Source organism: Mirounga angustirostris, unplaced genomic scaffold (genome assembly GCF_029215605.1).
Source record: "Mirounga angustirostris isolate CCGP_5_RB_7025 unplaced genomic scaffold, mMirAng1.0.hap1 SCAF_14, whole genome shotgun sequence".
NCBI lineage: Eukaryota > Metazoa > Chordata > Mammalia > Carnivora > Phocidae > Mirounga > Mirounga angustirostris.
Genome location: NW_026991722.1, coordinates 69,201,622 through 69,220,121, shown reverse-complemented (window position 1 = coordinate 69,220,121; position 18,500 = coordinate 69,201,622). Strand labels below are relative to the sequence as shown.

General features: G+C 45.9%; 1 protein-coding gene across 1 annotated transcript in view; it reads right to left on the bottom strand.

The window, feature by feature from the left end:
• TMEM132D (transmembrane protein 132D) overlaps window positions 1-18,500 on the bottom strand; it is a 547,655-nt gene that overhangs the window by 285,215 nt on the left and 243,940 nt on the right. The window contains exon 3 of the mRNA XM_045886451.2: window positions 13,138-13,284. Within this exon, the coding sequence (XP_045742407.2) occupies window positions 13,138-13,284 (147 nt within the window). The remainder of the gene's footprint in view (window positions 1-13,137; window positions 13,285-18,500) is intronic.

The following is an 18,500-nucleotide window of genomic DNA, read 5'->3' as shown; positions in this document are numbered from 1 at the left end:
AAGGGGGTCAAGCCATCCCATTGCCCTATGTTAAAATAGCACTGGACAATAAATACTAAATGAAATTTTCCTTCCCCATGCAAAATCCAATTCACATCTTCTCATAAATCCTGCCTGAGGCTCCTGCTACAATTTCTTAGGCTCATAACCCCATCACAAGGTCACTGTGAAATTAGTTTGGAGGCAGTTTTCTCCATGGCTGGCATGGGTGAATAAAGAACAGGGGGAAATTATGACTGGCTTTTTTTGGATGATATTTATGCTTTGAAAAGAAAAACCCAACTTCTGATGCTTTCAACGGCATTAGAACTAGTTGATTTCCTTTGTTTTTATACGATTTTAACGTATGTTCTAGAACTGTTATATGACAGAACAAATCGATTTTAATTTACCTTGCTAAAAGATAATCAATGCACGTTATATCTCATAAGCATTGCAGGTATTTTCATTCTTGCAATCCAAAGAGAATTAAATATCGTATCCTTGAATGGAAAGACAAAACATGAACAATGTATGCAATCACCGAGATGATCAGAATACAATCTCTGAAGATGGTTCTTTTTCCGACAAGAGTCAACAATTTCACCAATGCCTGGACTGTTTCCCTTCACGTCAACCCTGATCTCACTCTTGAAGGAAAAGCATACATTTCCCTAAGGCAAGTCTGTAATAACAATAAAAGAATTAAAGCCCCAGGATATTTTTGTAATTAATAAAACTAATGCAAGCTTCTTGTAAAAGCCTGGCAAATGTAAGATCAACGGGTGTAAGATTGAGGCTGTGAGGCCCTTAAGAAGAGACGTAACATAGGACACTGACCTCCTGCATAATCCAGTACCTGGCACACAGTAGGTTCTCAAAAAAGTTTATGGCTTGAATTCAGGACAAAATAAGTATCACCCATAACCTCACTGTTATTGAATTTTGTCACATTTCACCTTCAGCCTTTTGAATATGTATCTCACACCAGGTTATGTGTTATATCACACCAGGAAACTGAGAGAATTTTCTTGTGCCAATAAATATCTGAAAACACCATTTTATTGGCCCGGTTACATTTTGCTATGTGAATATGCTAAAGTTACTCAGTCATTCCTCTATCCTTACCTAGTTAGGAGATTCCAAATTTTTATTATTAATTAAAATGTGAAAACCATGCCTATGCATCATATTTCTGATGACTTATTTAGGATTAGTTCCTGGAATACAGGACCAAAAGGTTATGGAACATTTTAACAAATCTTGGCACACACACAGATCTATTGCTTTTCTATATGGGAAGTCCCATGAAGGTTTTCTATTGTTTGCAATTGTATTTATGAGAAGTTGTAATATAATATACCTTTCTCAACTGCTGCATAGGGAGGTTTATATGTTAAAAAATATTTTGTTCTTTAATTATGTCTCATCCCATTTTAAAGACCCTGAACTTGTTTTACGGAAGGGCCATTAATCTGGGGCCCAAGGAGATGGAATTCAGGGGTCTGTACACCTAGATGGGGAAAATGCATTTTTATAATTTTTTTTTTTAACTGTGAAGTGAAAATTTAGCACACCCTTCAATAAGGAACATAGGCAACAGCCAGAGCAGCGAGGACGGTGACTTTTCACCAACTGAAGTGTCACTGACCTTCACGTCATCTTGCACTTGTAATAGATACTTCAAAATAGATTCTGCCCTTCACACTTGTTTGAAATCATGGTGGTGATGAGATGTGCTCCTAGGCTTCATTTGAAGGGCTTTAGGAAGGGAGCACATCTACTGCACCACAAAAAAATATTTTTTTAAACCACGTTTCAATATAACCACCGTCCTCGGCTCTGCTAGGAGTTTGATTCTATGAAATTAAAAACAGTATTCTGAGAAAAGATTCCTAGGCATGAGGGAGCTGCCAACGCAGTCCACGGCCCCCAAAAAGGATGGGGACCCTCGCTTCAGCGGCAGCTGGGGAGCAATCGGAATAAAGCACAAGATAAAACAGGTAAGACACGCCGCGCACTGTGAAGGACTCGAGGAATGCGGGCCAGGTGGCGCTGAAGCTGGACAGGAGGACAGCGTCAGGCCGTACCTGACGTGACATTGTGGGCATTAAATAAAACATGGTGGACCACTTACGACCCTGGTGCCCAACCCCCTCATGCTCCCGTAAGACTGGCGACCTGTCCACAGCCACACAGACAATGCGGCATCCAGTGCCCGGTGCGAGCAGCAAACTCTCCCCAGAACTCACTGGTACCAACGGCTTGCACGGTTTGGATGTTATAGCTAACCTCAGCACCCAAGGGATCCTCGTTTCCGCTTCGGGTGAGATAAACTCCCTTCTGAATCACTTTACTCCCGTTGGAGAGCGCGTCGAGGCCAGGGAGCAAGCGGGCCATCCTGCAGGTGGGAAGGGCGGGCGAGTGCCGTAAACACAGCGCACTCTCGCTGGGCTTCGCGGAACGTGGCCCACCTTCAACGGTTTTCAGTCTGACTCCCCTCCGTTTGGATGATTTCATGGAAAAGCAGCAGTCTACGCCCACAACCACCGAGCGGCACGGGGTGGAGACATCCCACGTCTCCATATCAAGGCCAACTGCTACTAGCATTTAGCAGCCAGGCCACGCAGTCCCCAGGCACTCACACCGTCGCGGCCCTTTCTCAGGGCTCCATGCCGGTTTTCTCCATGAGGATCTGTTGTAATGAGCACCGACACACCAAGCAAAGTGCTGTTCTCATCCACGTTCCATCTGCTTCCAGGAGTGGGTCATCAAAACCACATCCAGCAAGTACCTCGGGCTCCGAAAGTTACACGGGGACAATGCTAAGCAGTGACCGACAGAGACAATCCCCGTGACTAACACTGACGTCAACGGAGTGGAAAGACACTTGCTTATGTTTAGAGAGTCCCAGAGGATTGCTGCACATTTTGAAACAGATCCTGACCTAATTGCATTCTATGCTGGCATCTATCCACAACTGAAAAACCCAGTTTTTTTTCCTTTCCAGAATATTTCAGAATTCTGACTGTAGCCAAGAGGCCACGACCTTGTAATGGGAGTTGAGGTCATACATCTTATTTCTATGGTATAAAAACCAGATCTACCTTTATGACAAAGATGAAGGATTGAGAGCCCCCTGCGTTTATTGATTGGAATCTTTGGTTCAATGAGATAAATCTCTTCAAAAGAGTGAGATGAAAATGCTCTTGTTGCTGGCTGGCTACAACATCATTTCCTTGACCGCCGATCAAGTTAAGGTTCCACCGAGAAAAAGTTTTGAAATCTCATAAAAGAGCAAATTCATCTATAAAAAGAGGAAAATAAAAGTAATTCAGGAAATAATAAAGTAATCTGGTGCCTGGTAACTTGGTGGATGCCAGGGAGAAAATGAACTACCATAAACTGAGGTCTAGAAATTGCATATAAATGGGGAATAGAACACATCACCTCCTGTTTCTGCACTCTCGCCCCCAGCAGCACGCCGCTGAGGTTCAGCCAAGCCTGCTCATGCACACGGGGTGTTCTTCTTCATCGCTGCGTACTATTCCACAGCTAAGGTGTAGCTCAGTGTTTTAGCCACTCACCAGTTGAGAGACATTTGGGTTGTTTCCATTTTGGGCTAATATGGAAAACGCGGTATTATGGAGACAGAAAAGAGATCGGTCATTGCTTGGAATTGAGGAGGTGGGAATTCACAGCAGATGAGTAAAAAAAAAAGACTCTGGTAACGGAAGTGCGCTCTAATACCAGATTGTGGTGATGGTCAAAGTTTTCTAAAACTCATTTAACTGCATACTTTACATGGGTGAATTTTATGATATATAATTTATAACTCCAAAGCTCCAACAGGGAAAAAAAAAAGAGAGAGCACTAAGTAAGAATATAAAGTTTCGTGACCTTCTTGCTATCTTCTCCAACTAGGCCTAAAAAGAGAAGGTGCGCCAGGCTAACTGGCGACAAAATTAATCACAAGAGTCAAAGGCTAACAAGTCCCCAGGGAAACTTCTTGAACCAATCGGCACAAAGCACGGAAGCAGAGAGAATATCCAAAATATGTACATTTAAAAATAAAAGAAGCCATCCTGTCCAAGAGAACAATAATCAGAATGAAATTTTTAGAACCCGAGAAACAAGATGATACTTCTCACAGTTGGACTATAAATAAAGCTCCTTTGGATGGATCCTATAATTCTCCTTTTGTTTCTTTTTTTAACGTCCCATGAAATACTATTATCTTTCTAAGCTGCCCCCCAGGCCTTCAAGAAACAGATAATCCAAACACATGAGGCTGAGCACACCAGGGAAATGTGGAGATTTCGGGATGTTTGCAGGCGCTCACAGCCAAGATCGGTCACAGAGCACGAAGGCCGAGATCAGAGCAGCCCGGATAGCTAAGTGACCAGAAGGCTGGCTGTCCCTAAGAACTTCTCCCTCACCCTCAAAAACATCTAAGGTACTATGCACCTGTTGTACAATGAACACCTATGAAAACAAGTATGACTACAGATACTCATGACTCTCAGCAAATTTTTTAAAAAATCGTATTTTGCATTATGCACGTATCCATATTACACATATGTGTAAGTATAAATAGAAACAAGATAGAGACAAGATACAGATCTAGAAGAGACAGAGAAATGATACATGGATACACAGATACAGACATTGACATATTTTTCCCCATAGGACTCTTACTGATAATGTTTTCCTTCTTCGGAGACCAGGATTCTAAGGGCTGTGCACATGCACAGACCCCCCCACACACACCCACGCACACACACACATTCCCTCCCCACGTGGTCTCCAGCTCAGAAATGTATTCGAAGACGACGAGCAGGCCACGGGTTTCTAGACGGGCCGTTCTGGGTCCCATCAGATATGCCTGCTATTAGATGCTTCTGGTGATTCCAACGAATGAAGAGCTGATCCTTCCTCGACGCAGTGGGTACAGGGCCGGCCGGTGTTGTGAAATCATACACCACCAGCAGCCCAACGTCGGCCGGGAGGCACAGCACCGCAGTGTGTGGATGAGGCACTGATGAACACAGCGAGCGGCGTGACATACTCCTCGTTGCTATTAGGTTATTACTCAGGCCGCAACTGTTAGCTTTGTAGCTAGGGCACCTGGCGCCGGAGTCCTGCACGCCCCGGGGGTCCCACCGAGAGCAGAGGCAGCTTCTGCAAGTCAAGACGAACGGCACTAACTCACTGCTGTCACCCGCTGAAAGCGGGTGCTAAATAATTTAGTTCTAAATTTGGTACTCTACTTGGAAATGGGAGATATTAAGTATCAAATATATGGATGTAATAAAAGTAAAGCAACACACGGGTAAATTAAGGCAAAGCTCATGCTTCCCCGTGTTTCCACATAATGGGATTGGGTGGGTGTTGGGAAATGGTAAATGAGTCTGCCCGAGGTATAATTTCACAGAGAATTGGGCTCATAATTTCCCCTTAACTGTAATGCCATGTGCTGGAATTATCATGCCACCATCCTTAGTCTGTATGTTTCTCGGGGAAGCAGCACAAGGAATCTTCCGTTTCCTGGGACAGAACGAGGCACAGTCTTGGGAAGATCCCAGAGCCATCTCCTCGACGCTGCCTGCAGAGCATCCTGCACACCATCCTCCCGAGTCGTGCGTGCGAGGCTGGACTTTCAAGGAGCAGTATCATCCCACCTCCGTCTGTATTAATTCTGTTTCCCTCAAAAACAACACAATTCTGCATGTCTCTTTTGTAATCACTTGAGAGGTAACATCAGACATGGTATCCAAACATCCTACTCTCCACAATGCTGGATGTTCAGGTCAATTTGAGGTTGCCACACATTAATAACTAGATCTAGGGGCGCCTGGTGGCTCAGTCGGTTGAGCGTCCAACTCTTGGTTTCGGCTCAGGTCATGATCTCAGGGTCCAGGGATCAAGCCCTGCATCGGGCTCCATGCTCAGCGCGGAGTTTGCTTCTCCCCCTGCTCTCTCTCTCTCTCTCTCTCTCAAATAAATAAATAAGTAAAGTCTTAAAATATATATATAATTATATCTAAGCCACTCCTCACAATGGCAGAATAAGATTCCACCATATGAATGTACTGTAAAGTCCATTCACCTCTTGATGAATATTTAGTTTATTTCTGGCCATCAGTGATTTTTAAAACTACAGCAACGAATGCCATTGTACACATCTCTCCACATCCATAGTCAAGCCTTAATCTGGACTAGATATATCTAGAAATGCAATTTTAGGGTCATACAGATGCACGTCTTAAATGTTACTAGCCAGATACCAACAGATATCTCTCCAAAGTGGATGAAGCATTTTATAATTCCTCCAGCACAGCACTATAAACACCCCTTGTTCTTCCTCATTCTCAGAAAAACATTTTATTATGTGCATCCTTTCCCCCCCCCTTTGCAATATGATTAGAAGAAATGCTATCTGGTAGTATTGGAAACAATACCTCGGTCTGTTGTATCCCTAATGCCGAAGTTATTAAAACATACTTGAATGGAAATGCTTCTGACAGGTTCTGAATTCAGACCTGATACTTGATAAAACCTCCACAGGCAACTAACGTAATTCATCTCATACTCTACGAAAGTTTTCATTTAGAATATGGAAATAAAATATAATTCTCCACGATCTAGGAGGACTTGGGTACGCAGGCTCCCTATATTATACGCCATTTTAACAATCTGAAAACAATTAATAGATGGTTTTCTTAGCATGGTGCCCTTGATTATTTCAGTGTGTTCACATGCAGGATTATATGAGATTCGCATAAGAGTTCGGCAAAGGTCGACCTCGCGTTATTGTTGCTGGTATCACAGAAGAGGATGCTTTACCTCCTATTACTTCTCTGGTGACGTGAGTCGGTCAGCATAAAAATGAAACATATCAGATTCCCTGGCTCTGATGCCCCTGTTCCTTCTACCCCTTCGGAAAGGAATTCTCATTCAAATGGTAAAACGTATGCATATCGTAATCCGAAATCAATGATAAGGATGCCGCAAGCATTTAAGGCATCAAACAAATCACACTTACACAGGAAAGATGTACAATTTTGACAACTTTATACCATCATCTCAGGCTTTGTTGTTGTTAACCTCAGGTTCTAGACGTCAGAAGAGTTGAACTGCCTCGCTGAAGACAGACCCCCGGAAAATATATCTAATCAAATTATTACATTAATTAAAAGAAATCTCAAGATCTTTATTTTCCATCACTGGGTCCGTCACATCTCGCTACAGCCCACAGCAGCAAAGAGCAATCATCACACTGCACTTCTAAAGCAAAACGGAACAGTTTTCAATCTATAAGATCTCTATCACAAGTAATTATTGCCTGAAACAAAGGGGCCAGACCTTTCTGGCTTTGAATCTGGGCAACCCCGCAGATGGACACAGCATCCCCAAGTAGTCCATATTCTACTCCGTAACGACAAGGACAAGCATCCAGGACTCTGTTAAACAACAATTGTCACAGTGCAGGACAGCTTAATTTTTCTGTTTTCCCTATCTCTTCTTTTCCTAATTCAAAACAATCCACCTTCACTACAGGAATTTTCAGAAACACACACAGAGAAAATGACAAGGAATGCATGCGTCACACATGACGTCACCACCTGGGGATGAGCGCGGTCTACATTCTGTTGGGTCCTGTCTCAATTTTTCCTGCCCTCTATTCATTTAGAAACAAACTGGCATTCTCTTGAAAGCAATTTTGTAATCCACTTTTATAGCACATTAATTAAGATATAATTCATATGTTGTCAAAGTCCTCGCTTTAAAGTGTACAGGCGAGTGGCTTACAGCCCCCCTACCGACCTGCAGGATACGGTTATTACTTCTGAAAGGAACCCACGTGCACCAGCAGTCAGGCTCAGCCCCCGCTCCCCAGCAACCGCGGAGCTGCCCAGACACAGGTCTAAGAAGTGGCCCGCTCGGGACACATCGTCTAAACGGTTCGTATCGCGTGGCGTGACGTGCTCAGAGCTGGTCCGTGTTGTAGATGGGTCAACACTTCCCTTTGTGTAAATGCAAGCAGGGTCCCCTCGGGTGGCACACCACACTGGTTTATCTGCTCGCTTTTCAGCTGTGATGGGTGATGCTGGTGTGAAGTGCATGCAACAACTTTTGTGCAAACTCTTGCTTTCAGTTCCCCTGGCTGCAGAGCTAGGAGTGCTGGACTCTTTGGTAACTAGGTTAGCTCCCATGTTCCTGTGGTCATTCTTTGTTTACACTCGTTTGGCTGGTTTCAGGGGTCTCTCCTTCTTTCCACTTCTCATGCTCTCTTCTGAAGTTTCTTTCTCCTGAAGGTTTTGCCCAGCGACGTGGATTCGAGTTTCTGCAGCCCTGAACCCAACGGCCATGGTGTTCCAGCTTCTCTCCGTCTTCCTGATCTTGTGGCTTCTCCTCCTCGAGGCTCGATCCATCTTTTCTGACCGGAGTCTGAGAACACCGATCAGTGTTTAAAAGCATCTCTGTTTCATGCAAGGCAGTTCTGTCTCTGTCTCGGGTTTTTGAGGGTTTTCCCCGAGTTCATTCTCACCAGTCCCTGGGGGTGCCCCCCACGCGGGGACTCTGCCACTTCCAGAGGGAATGCCTTGCTGGCTCTTCATGTTCACGCACACCTGTGCGTGCTGTCTGCATCAGGACCAGTCCCGGCTTTTCATGCCTGGGTCTCCACTCACAGTCCAGCTTTCTCTCTCTCTCTCTCTCTCTCATGCACACTTGGGACAGGCCCCCTTGGCAATCTCGTTCAGCTCAGTACCATCTACACCTGAACAAACTCTGCCTTAACTTTCTAACCGGTGCATAACGTTTCTGGTGCATTGCTAAGGTGGGTCTACCCACCCTATATTCCCTTTATATTTCTCTGGGAACCTCCATAGGAGCCTGGCAGAGTGAAAGAGACTGCCAGGTACCATGTGCTTTTCATCTTCCTTTTGGAAATCCCACAACGTCTGCCCTTTAAAAATTGCTGAGAAAGAGGATTTGGGCTGCCGTATCCACTTGGTCTGTTCTGTCTTTGGAACGGAAAAATGATGCTGAGCTGAACACATCACTGTCCGTCATCAGTGATGTTTCCTACTTTCCTTTGATGTCTGGTGCAGCCACTTCACTGAGTCTTGGCCGAGGAGATGCAAGAGGAAATTGGGGTTTGTTGGCATGGTTTCCAGCTGCTGAAAGGGAGCTGACCCAGCTGAGAAGACCCTTTTCAACAGGGCAGATGTGATGACCGGCACCCCTGCAGTCATCTTAGTCTGTGAGGATGCAAGCCCTGCACCAGCATGCCATGCAAAAAGACAGGTGGCTGGGACCCTGAAGGACTGGGGAGTTGATGTACCAGCCCTGGCCCACCTACATTGGGCTTCTTCTGGGTGAGAGAGAAATAAACTTCTGTCTTGCTTAAGTCACTCTTATTTGCATTAAAAATTAAGTAATCAAATAATCCTAACAGAGCCTGAGATATACTTATCGATGCCAGAATAACCTCACTTTGAATGTACATTCATGACTTTAGTCATTTCTGCCTCTATTTGAAATATCCATTATTTCTACAGCAGTTCATGCTCTTAAAATATATATGTTTTAAAGCAGGACACATTACCTATGATAAACATAACATCAGTGTCATATATAATAAGTAGATGATAATTATGAAAAAAAAAATCAAATTCTAGCTGTGTACTCTTGCCTCTCTATGATCTGCTGGCAAAGGAGACACCGTAAGGCCAAGGCTGAGCGTTTCCATCAGAAGTCTTCCTAGAGAACCGAAAGCCATGGAAGCAAATGTCACTCAAGTTTATTCAATGTTACCACCTAAAATCATTTACACAGCAACAGTGGCAACTTGGAAAACACTCCTCTATGCAGAGAAGAGCAAGTACGTAAAAAATATATGGCTTCTGTTACACACTGGCCTCAGTTTACCTTGTGCTGTAGTGAGTGAGATTCTAAAAATGCAAAATGGAATCTGATGGGCAGAGCATTAGTTATTCTAGTCTGTTCCATACTATTTCCAGAGCCCCCCTGGCTGTGATAACATTGATATGTTAATACTATGATGATAAGGTTTTCAGCAACCAAACTTCTCCAGAAAGGGAAGGCTGTATTTCAACTCAGATGAGAGATCATCTCTCCTTCCAGTTGAATTCATCACTACCACAAGTGTCTCCTTAATCCATAAAATTACACCCGTCACACTGACTTAACTTCATTAACGCAACTTCGTGATCCGGTGAATTATTAGCAATACAAAATCCATGACTCTCGGGCTAATTAAGATTGCCTCTTTGCATTCTGATGATCTGATTCTGACTTTTACGAATAACTAAGAAACATTCAAAGAGAGTGGGGAGAACTTATAAAGCAAGACAACTTCTGAAGCAAAACCTTCTAATGTTAAACTATCCACTCCATAATACATTTTCCAATTATCCTTCAAATAAAGAGAAATGGTTCTCCTCCCAGGCGGCTCACTACCCCAAATACTGGAGCATGGTATTTCTTCATTGAATACTGTGCAGACAGAAGTAAAATGAAAATTTCTGAAGTGAGGAGAAAAATTGAATATATTAATGAATATATCATATTCAAAAATGTCAATTTGGCTGTATACATTTTATTAAATGGTAATACACGCACAGACTGAAAAATTCACAGTCCAAATGGTTCACAGGATAATGTAACTTACACTCAGCCTTCTCCCCCAACTTCTTGACACCCCACCCAGGAGAAAGCACAGTTACCACATCCTCTGCTCAAAAAGTACCTTTCCCTGGGTTTTCCCCCAAACTGGCCTTCAATATACACCCTGTTATACACCTTGCTTTTTTAAACAGGTGTACTGGCGAGGATTCAGGATGTATGGTTTGCATCCCACCGCATGTAGTAACAGAGATGAAGTGGAATTCTAGAACTGCGGGAAATAAACATTTACGGAGATCCCCACATGCACCAGATGCTGCTGTAGGGGCTGGAACCAGAGCTGCAAACAGGAGAGTCACATTCCCAAACAGGGAGAGCTCACACGTGCAGGCTTCCTCATTAGGCAGATCCTTCCTAGCTGCGGCGAAAGAACTGGATTCTAAAAACATAACCCTCCACGCCCATCGACACATGTGAGTACGGATAAATCACATGACAATGTGTGCATACATGTGTGCACATGCTTAAACACCCATATCATATATGTATTGTATATGTGTTCCATAGAGTCCCGCTACACAGATACATGTATCTCATTACGGACACAAACACGTGGTACACATATATATATATAATATATATCACATATTACCTACACAGACACACATAAGTCTGTATGTCTGTGTACATGTGTGCTTTTTTTCATATCATCTGGACCCACAGCAGGAAACAGAGAACGGACATCAGAATCTACAAAGGGATAAGGCATGTTCTCCATAGGCAATGGCATTATGGTATCAGGATTTTGAAGGAATAACTTGGTATTCCATTTGCGGCACTTGCTTCTGAAAGAAGATACTGATAGAAATAAAAGAAAAGTGGCAAGCCCCATATGTTGGTATGTTTCCATGTGTTCTGCAGACGCTGAGTTTCTGTCCCACTTAAAGAAGTGTTCAAGGCCTTCGCTTGACTCAGGAAAAGCAGCTTACACCTTAATTGGGATGAGGCACCTTCAGAAAGTTTCCTTACTTCTCCTCCAGGGCCAAGACAAACTGAACTAATTCTTAGCCAGAAATTCAAAAGCCAAAAAAAAAAAAAAAAAAAAGTTTAAAATAGTTCGAATCTCTTCACGTTTCATAGAAAACACTCCAACCCCTACTTTTAATAATAACCCACAGAGAAAATGCAAGAAAGAGAGCAGAAAACAAAACAGACTGGTTGAGATCCTTCTTCCCAAATTCCTCTCCTGGTAAAGAACACCTGCCTACCCGCCTACCGAACTACCTATCACGCATCTATCCATACATCCATCCATCTTTCCTTCCTCATTTTTGCTAACTTCACAACACAAAAGAAATCCTTACTAAGGTTTTTTACCTCTACTTTCCAAATCACATGACTGGCACAGCCATGTTTGGATGTGTGGATATGTGTAAGTTCATTACGTGAATCAGTGTGCCATTCTGTTACTACATAGGGCAGAACTCTAAATCCGAATTTCTTCCTTTTCCTCTCATTTGCTGTGCAAGCAAATCTTCATGAAAAACTCTTAGAACACTGGTCACAAAAGGAAGGACACAAGCGAGAGCTTGAGAGGTGACGACCTGAGTCCTGGAGCACCACCAGCGCGGGGAACACAGACGGGACCCCAAGTCAAACTGTCCCCAGACTGGCATCAAATGCTCCCTGATAATGAACCAAAAAAATGTATCCTAGCTATCAGCTGAGATTCACGTTCTCGATATTAGAATAAGTAAATGGAAAGCAAACGTTTTTTTCCCAACACTGAGCTATGAAGTTCAATAATTTGACACCAGAAATAACGTGTTACATACCTGGGATTCATCTGCTTGTTATTTTTTCCATTTTCCATAATATACAGAGCAAAAACCGACCAGCTTGAAAGCAGTAAAAATATGTGACCAGACTAGGAATTCTCCAGAGCCACAAATGAGGTTTCAGAAAAACAGGAATAAATCAAGAACCACTGAGTTTCCAAGTCTCTCTGCCCAGCTGTGAGTTGAGGGTTTCTAATTTGGTGGGTATCAGACACAGATTCAAGTTTTAATTTGTCTCTAGAGTGATTCACAATGGCCCATCATTCCACAGCAGACAGCCTGCCGTTCATCAGAAAGTGCGTGTGCACAATCACATACGTCTACGTGGCAAATGGGGAACGCACCCCACGTGTGCCCAGATACACACAGCGCTGTTGTAACACTCGAGGGACAGGCCATCATATCAGAGATGCCCAGACCGAGGGGGAGGAGGCCATGAGGCAGGGCAGGACCATCTGCAGATAAATCCCACCTGCACGGAGCAGTCCTTGCAGGTGCCCCAAGGTTATGCTCAACTGTGGAGGGGGTCAACTATTTGTCTGTATCTGGTTATACAGACAACAGGCACCACATGCAAACCACAGTGAGAACGGGTTGTCAGCACACGCGGGGAGAAGGAGCTCCCCGTCACAGCAAGTCTGGAGATGCCGGACGCCGCGGGACTCACCTGGTTTCCGAGCCAGCAGATTTCTTCTGACAAACGATGACAGCAGGTGCATACTTGCCACTGTGGTCCGTGCCCTCCGTGACCTCCCAAATGGAAGGGCTGCTGGCTCTCACCCCCACGACGCTCACGCCCTTCTGCACCTTGGCCCTGTAGGAGACAGAGAGTGCACAGCTCAGACGGCGCTGGGGAGCCGGGGGTCCCGCGGGTTCTGGGAGCACGGGGAACACACCTGCACGGGGCTGCCCGGCAGGTGTCAGCTCCCGCTAAACAGATACGATTTAATCACGTATCTGCCAGCACCTCGCAATCCATCTGTCCTAACTGTCCCCCGGTCATCCCCACCTTTAGCACAGGGCCAGTAGTCTGCGGGCATGAAGAAATACAGCTGCGCTCATGGGTGGCTTCGGTTTTTTTTTTTTTTTTAAACAATGACTTTCTTGAAAACCCCTAGACTATGATAACTAAACAGGAGAAGGAAATGAATTAAAACTGCATGAATGAAGTTAGTTCTGACACCGCGCGCTCACGGACCCTCCCCTCTGCGCCAGGCGCTGACGGAAGCCTCGCCTGGACCACCTGCTTCCCTCAGGTGTGCTCAGGGCCTAAGGAGGGGCCCCAGGACCACAGGAGCTGAGGCTTGAACACAGCGGTCCGACTCCGCCCGCGCACCCCCACTCCCACCCCGCCCCCCCGCCCGCGCCCCTCCCACCACACAGCCCCCCTCCCCCCTGCCCTGAGCATCTGGGTCCTGGCGGCTGCCGGGCCACTGTGCCCCACCCACCAGGTGCGCTTCCCTACAGTCGCAGCGCTTTGAAGTATCACACGCGTCCTGCGGGGTCAGTGCTTCCACGGAGCGGTGACCCAGGTGTCCCCTGGCCCCGAAACACCTCGCAGCCCGAGCCGTGCCCGGTGCTCCCCTTGGCCTGACACACACCCATCTGGCGCGGAAGCCGTTCACCCCCATCCCACTCACGCTCCCTGCTACCCGTCGCTGGTCAGCGCGTGTCTAGAGATCGAACACTCACTCGGACTTTGCAGATTTGCTCTCCGGCACACACAAGCCCATTCCTTCACTCCTCCCTCATCGTCCGAGGCAGGGGGACCGTGACATGCCCAGAGGCTGCTCGCCAAGATACGAGGGGCCTGGTTCCTTCCCGAGAAGCTGGTGAGCGAGGAAGGGTCTATCACAGCAGAGCCCCGATTTGCTCTCAGAAGTTTCAAGTGACAAACATCCAGAACGGCAAGTGCACAACACAAAATGCAATGCATGTGCGAACTGGCCTCATGTCTGAGAGTCATGTTCCTGACGGGTTTTCTCCTCCTCGTCCCTTGGGAAGCACACGAGGAACCTTCCAGCAAGAGCCGGGGGGGTGAGCGGGTGACTGGGGAGAAGACCGTCTGGTGGGGGGTCCCTCCAGAGGTCCAACTGCTGTGCACACACGGACACGGAGCCCCGGCCACAGACACCGGCCTCCGCCTCCGAACTCTCGTGCCCACTCAGAGACAAGCAGGGCGGGAGGAGGAGAGAGAGGGACACGCCCACCCCTAACCCCAAGAACAAGACCTCCCCCAGAAACAACTTCAAAGTACATTGTGTAGAAGACCCAGAAGCAGGTCTGGGGTTGGTATTCCAGAAAGGCCCACTTGCAAGGAGGCTCCTGGCTGGCATCCAAGCTCTGGGCTTATGGGAGGGGGTTCCCACCGTTCCCTGAGAAGAGGGGCTCACCATACGCAAACAGTTGGTACAAACAACGGGGCTTATGCCTGACACCCACCGGAGTCTGGGATCACGGTGCATGCCAGGCAGAGGGGCCTGGTGACCAGCCCCCAGTGAAAACCCTGGGCTTCTGGGCTCAGCTGAGCTTCCCGGGTGGACGAGACTCACACATGAGGCCACAAGTCATTGCTGAGGGACCAGGGGCGTCCCGCATGACTCCCCCAGGAGAAGGTTCTGGAAGCCTGTGCCTAGCTCCCCCAGACTTCACCCCATGCGTCTTTTCCCTTTGTTGAATTTGCTTTGTGTCCTTCGCTGTAACAAATCACCCCTATGATTAGGACTCTATGCTGCATCCTGAGTCCTCCTGGCAAGTCAGCAAACCGCAGGGTGGTCCGGGGAACCCCAACACACAACCTGATTTGACTGTTCTACAAAGAGAAGGGGAATCATCGTGTGTGGCCCTCACGATGCTAAAGCTGGAAGTTTTAGGAGGCGAGCTTCAATGGATAACATTATTTCTGCAGGAAAAAAAAATCGCATGTTTTGTGTTTTAAATAATCATCATACGGGCCAACACTTTGAATGCACCCATTTATAAATTAGGAAGTGAATGCACAGGCCAGAAAGCCGTCTCATTTTCTGGGTACTCCGGTGAGACACGAAGGTGAATAAGCTATGATTTCTGCCTTGCAGCAACTCTATTAAATAGCAGGCAACCAGGACGTGGTGGCTAAAAAAAGTTCAATTCACTGAGGACAGATGCTATTATATGGAGATGAATTCTAAGGGCTGTCCCAATTATGGCGCGCTGGAATTTTATTGAGTCAAATTTGCTTTAAATAAATAGGTCATCATTCTGGATTTGGTGATCTTTTCATTCTACAGGAGATACCAGTGTGTAAGACTTTTCTGATACAGAATGGGCTCATATTTTTCTTAAATTGTACTCACAAGTAGGTCATGTGGAGCTCAGATAATGCTTCTTCCGTGAATCGTTTTCAAGTTCTCAGCAAAGAACGTGGTTGCTTATGTAACCTGTGAAGTACCCAGTATTTGTTCCTAGTGATCCTACTGCGCTAACGTGACGCTGTAATAAATAACATTATTTTGAAGGGGACATTCTTTCTGAAACGCAGTGCAGGACACTAGGAGGTTGCTTTTCACCGACACAGTGTTTTCATAAGAGAAGACACATTCCTAGGGCATGTTGCAGATGTCCTGAACAGAAGGACGGATCCTTGCTCAAGAGGTATCCCTGAATGGCTTCTATCAAGTGCGAACACACATGGGAAACTGGGTGGTTATTCCTCGAACGCATTATCTATGGTGCATACTGAACAAGGTTTGTCGTCGGGCTAGCCATTTTTACATGCTAACCTCGCTGTAAGTGGCGGTGTTTGGGAACCATTAAGATAATTCGTAGGACATGTGCAGTTTGGCTTCACTGGGTTTGAACCAAGTGCTAATTCCTGCCTTCGTTTATGACAACTGAGTTACGTATATTCATTAAAGGAAGTTTTATAACCTACTTGTGGTTCCATCCATACAGGTTACCCTGACAGCTTCATTACACAGGGATAAACACAGCGCTTCATTTCCAGAGACACTCTATTGCATATTTATACTTGAAAATATATCTACCGTAGTGACGGGGAGAACAGCCATCATTTCTCCCATGGTGGGCACGTGCATGGGGACGGATAAAAGTAAAACCTGCTTGGGTTAAGGGCATATTGTGTTTTTAAAACATAGCAGAGCTATGCCATACACACACAAAACTATACATACACATATATACACAGTCGACCCTTGAATAGCATGGGCTTGAACCGCACACATCCACTTATGCAGGGTTTTTTTCGATAAATACAGCAAGGACCATAAATGTATCTCCTCTTCCTTATGGTTTTCTTAGTAACATTTTACTTTCTCTAGCCTCCCTTTTGCAATGATACAATATATAATACATAGAACATATGAAGTACGTGCTGATCAATGGTCTATGTTATTGGTAAGGCTCCCCATCAACAGCAGTCTGCTAGGAGTTACATTCTGGGGATTCAGAGTTAGACTCAAATTTTGGGCTGTGCAGTGAGTTGACACCCCTAACTCCCGTGTTGTGCAAGGGTCAACTGTATACCCATATACACATATGTACACACATACACATACACATACAAACATGTGTGTCTATGTGTTCCAAGCACAGCATCCAATAACATTACCGAACCAGCTAGGAACCCGGGTGCTGACCGCCGTTCACACTTGATTTTGCTATCCCCACACCCAGTGTCTCCTATTTGGGGTGACAGAAGGATGCAGCATGCTTACAAGAGTTGTCGATTTGGTGACCAGCACCCCTCCCCATTAACGGATAGAAACCTGCATTTCCCCACTGGTTCAAAGTCCAACGAAAACCCCTCTGGGTCAAAGCAAAGCTTCTTCCAAAAATGTTCCTCGTACCTTTGCTTCTTTTCTCTCATTCACCGTGAAAAGAATAAAGCGTGCTCTGTATCCTCACACACAGTAGGCTTCCTGCCATAGCTCACAATCACGCGCTGTGTCTAATTGCTGCTTGACTGGGAACCATTTACAACAACACCCCATCCCACCGAGTCCGCGTGCCCCACGACCTAGAACGTTTCATTTATTGTTGGAGCCGCTTTGACCCTCTCCCCACGTCCTGGCCCTGCCCCGGCCAACAACATTCATGTGATTCTTTACAATGCTATCAGCCATTCTTTGAGGCTCCGGTGACACTGGGCCCCTCCTTCTATCCCTGGAAGGTACTTGGCTAAGTCTCTGCCGTGGCTTCGGGACGACCCCAGTATACGCAGCAGCGATATGGAAAAGCTGATCCTACATAAAATCTAAATCCTGTAAAACGGCAGGTTCCAATACTTGTTTATTATCATGCACTCACACCAACTATTTGTTGGCATTCTCCCTTAATATGGGCATATTTATTTATCAATTTTGTGCTTAGACTATTGCAATGTAAATATACTATAAAACATACACGAAAGGATGCATTAAAATGATGAGATTAGGAGAAACGTGCTGGGAAGTCCTGATTCTCCACAGTCTCAGCGAATCACTCTGCACGCCCCTCAGGGTGAACGTCCACGAGAAGGTCCCACTCGAACTGATTTCCGAGTGCAGGACGAGGAAACGCAGTGAGCAGAGGTCATGTTACAAGGAGGCAGGCGGATGGGTATTGACAAGATGCTGAAACTCTCCCACCGGTTCTGTGGCTCACAGCTTCAGGGGGAGGCAGGGATCTGTTTTGACGTGGCCATTTCTTGGGCAGCTATTAAATTTAGAATGAAGACCACCGGCTTCACGGCAAACCGTTTTTGATGTCACACTGTCAGTAAAGCACCAGGACCAAAGGACCACCCTGTGCGGGACATTCTAGGACAGACTCCTGCCCCCAAGAGAAAGGGGCATCTCCAAGACCCCCAGGGGAGGAGTGCGAGCGGAGGAAGCATGGGGGGTGTGGCCCCGGGGGGGCTGGGACCCACTGCCGGGTGGAGGGGTGAACAGCTCTCAGTAAATGGTTTAGTAACTGGACATGCCAAGAACCCCTGGCTGCGGAGCTCTGTCACCCACTAGAAAGTACCAACTCAGCAAGGGGTCGGCAGCT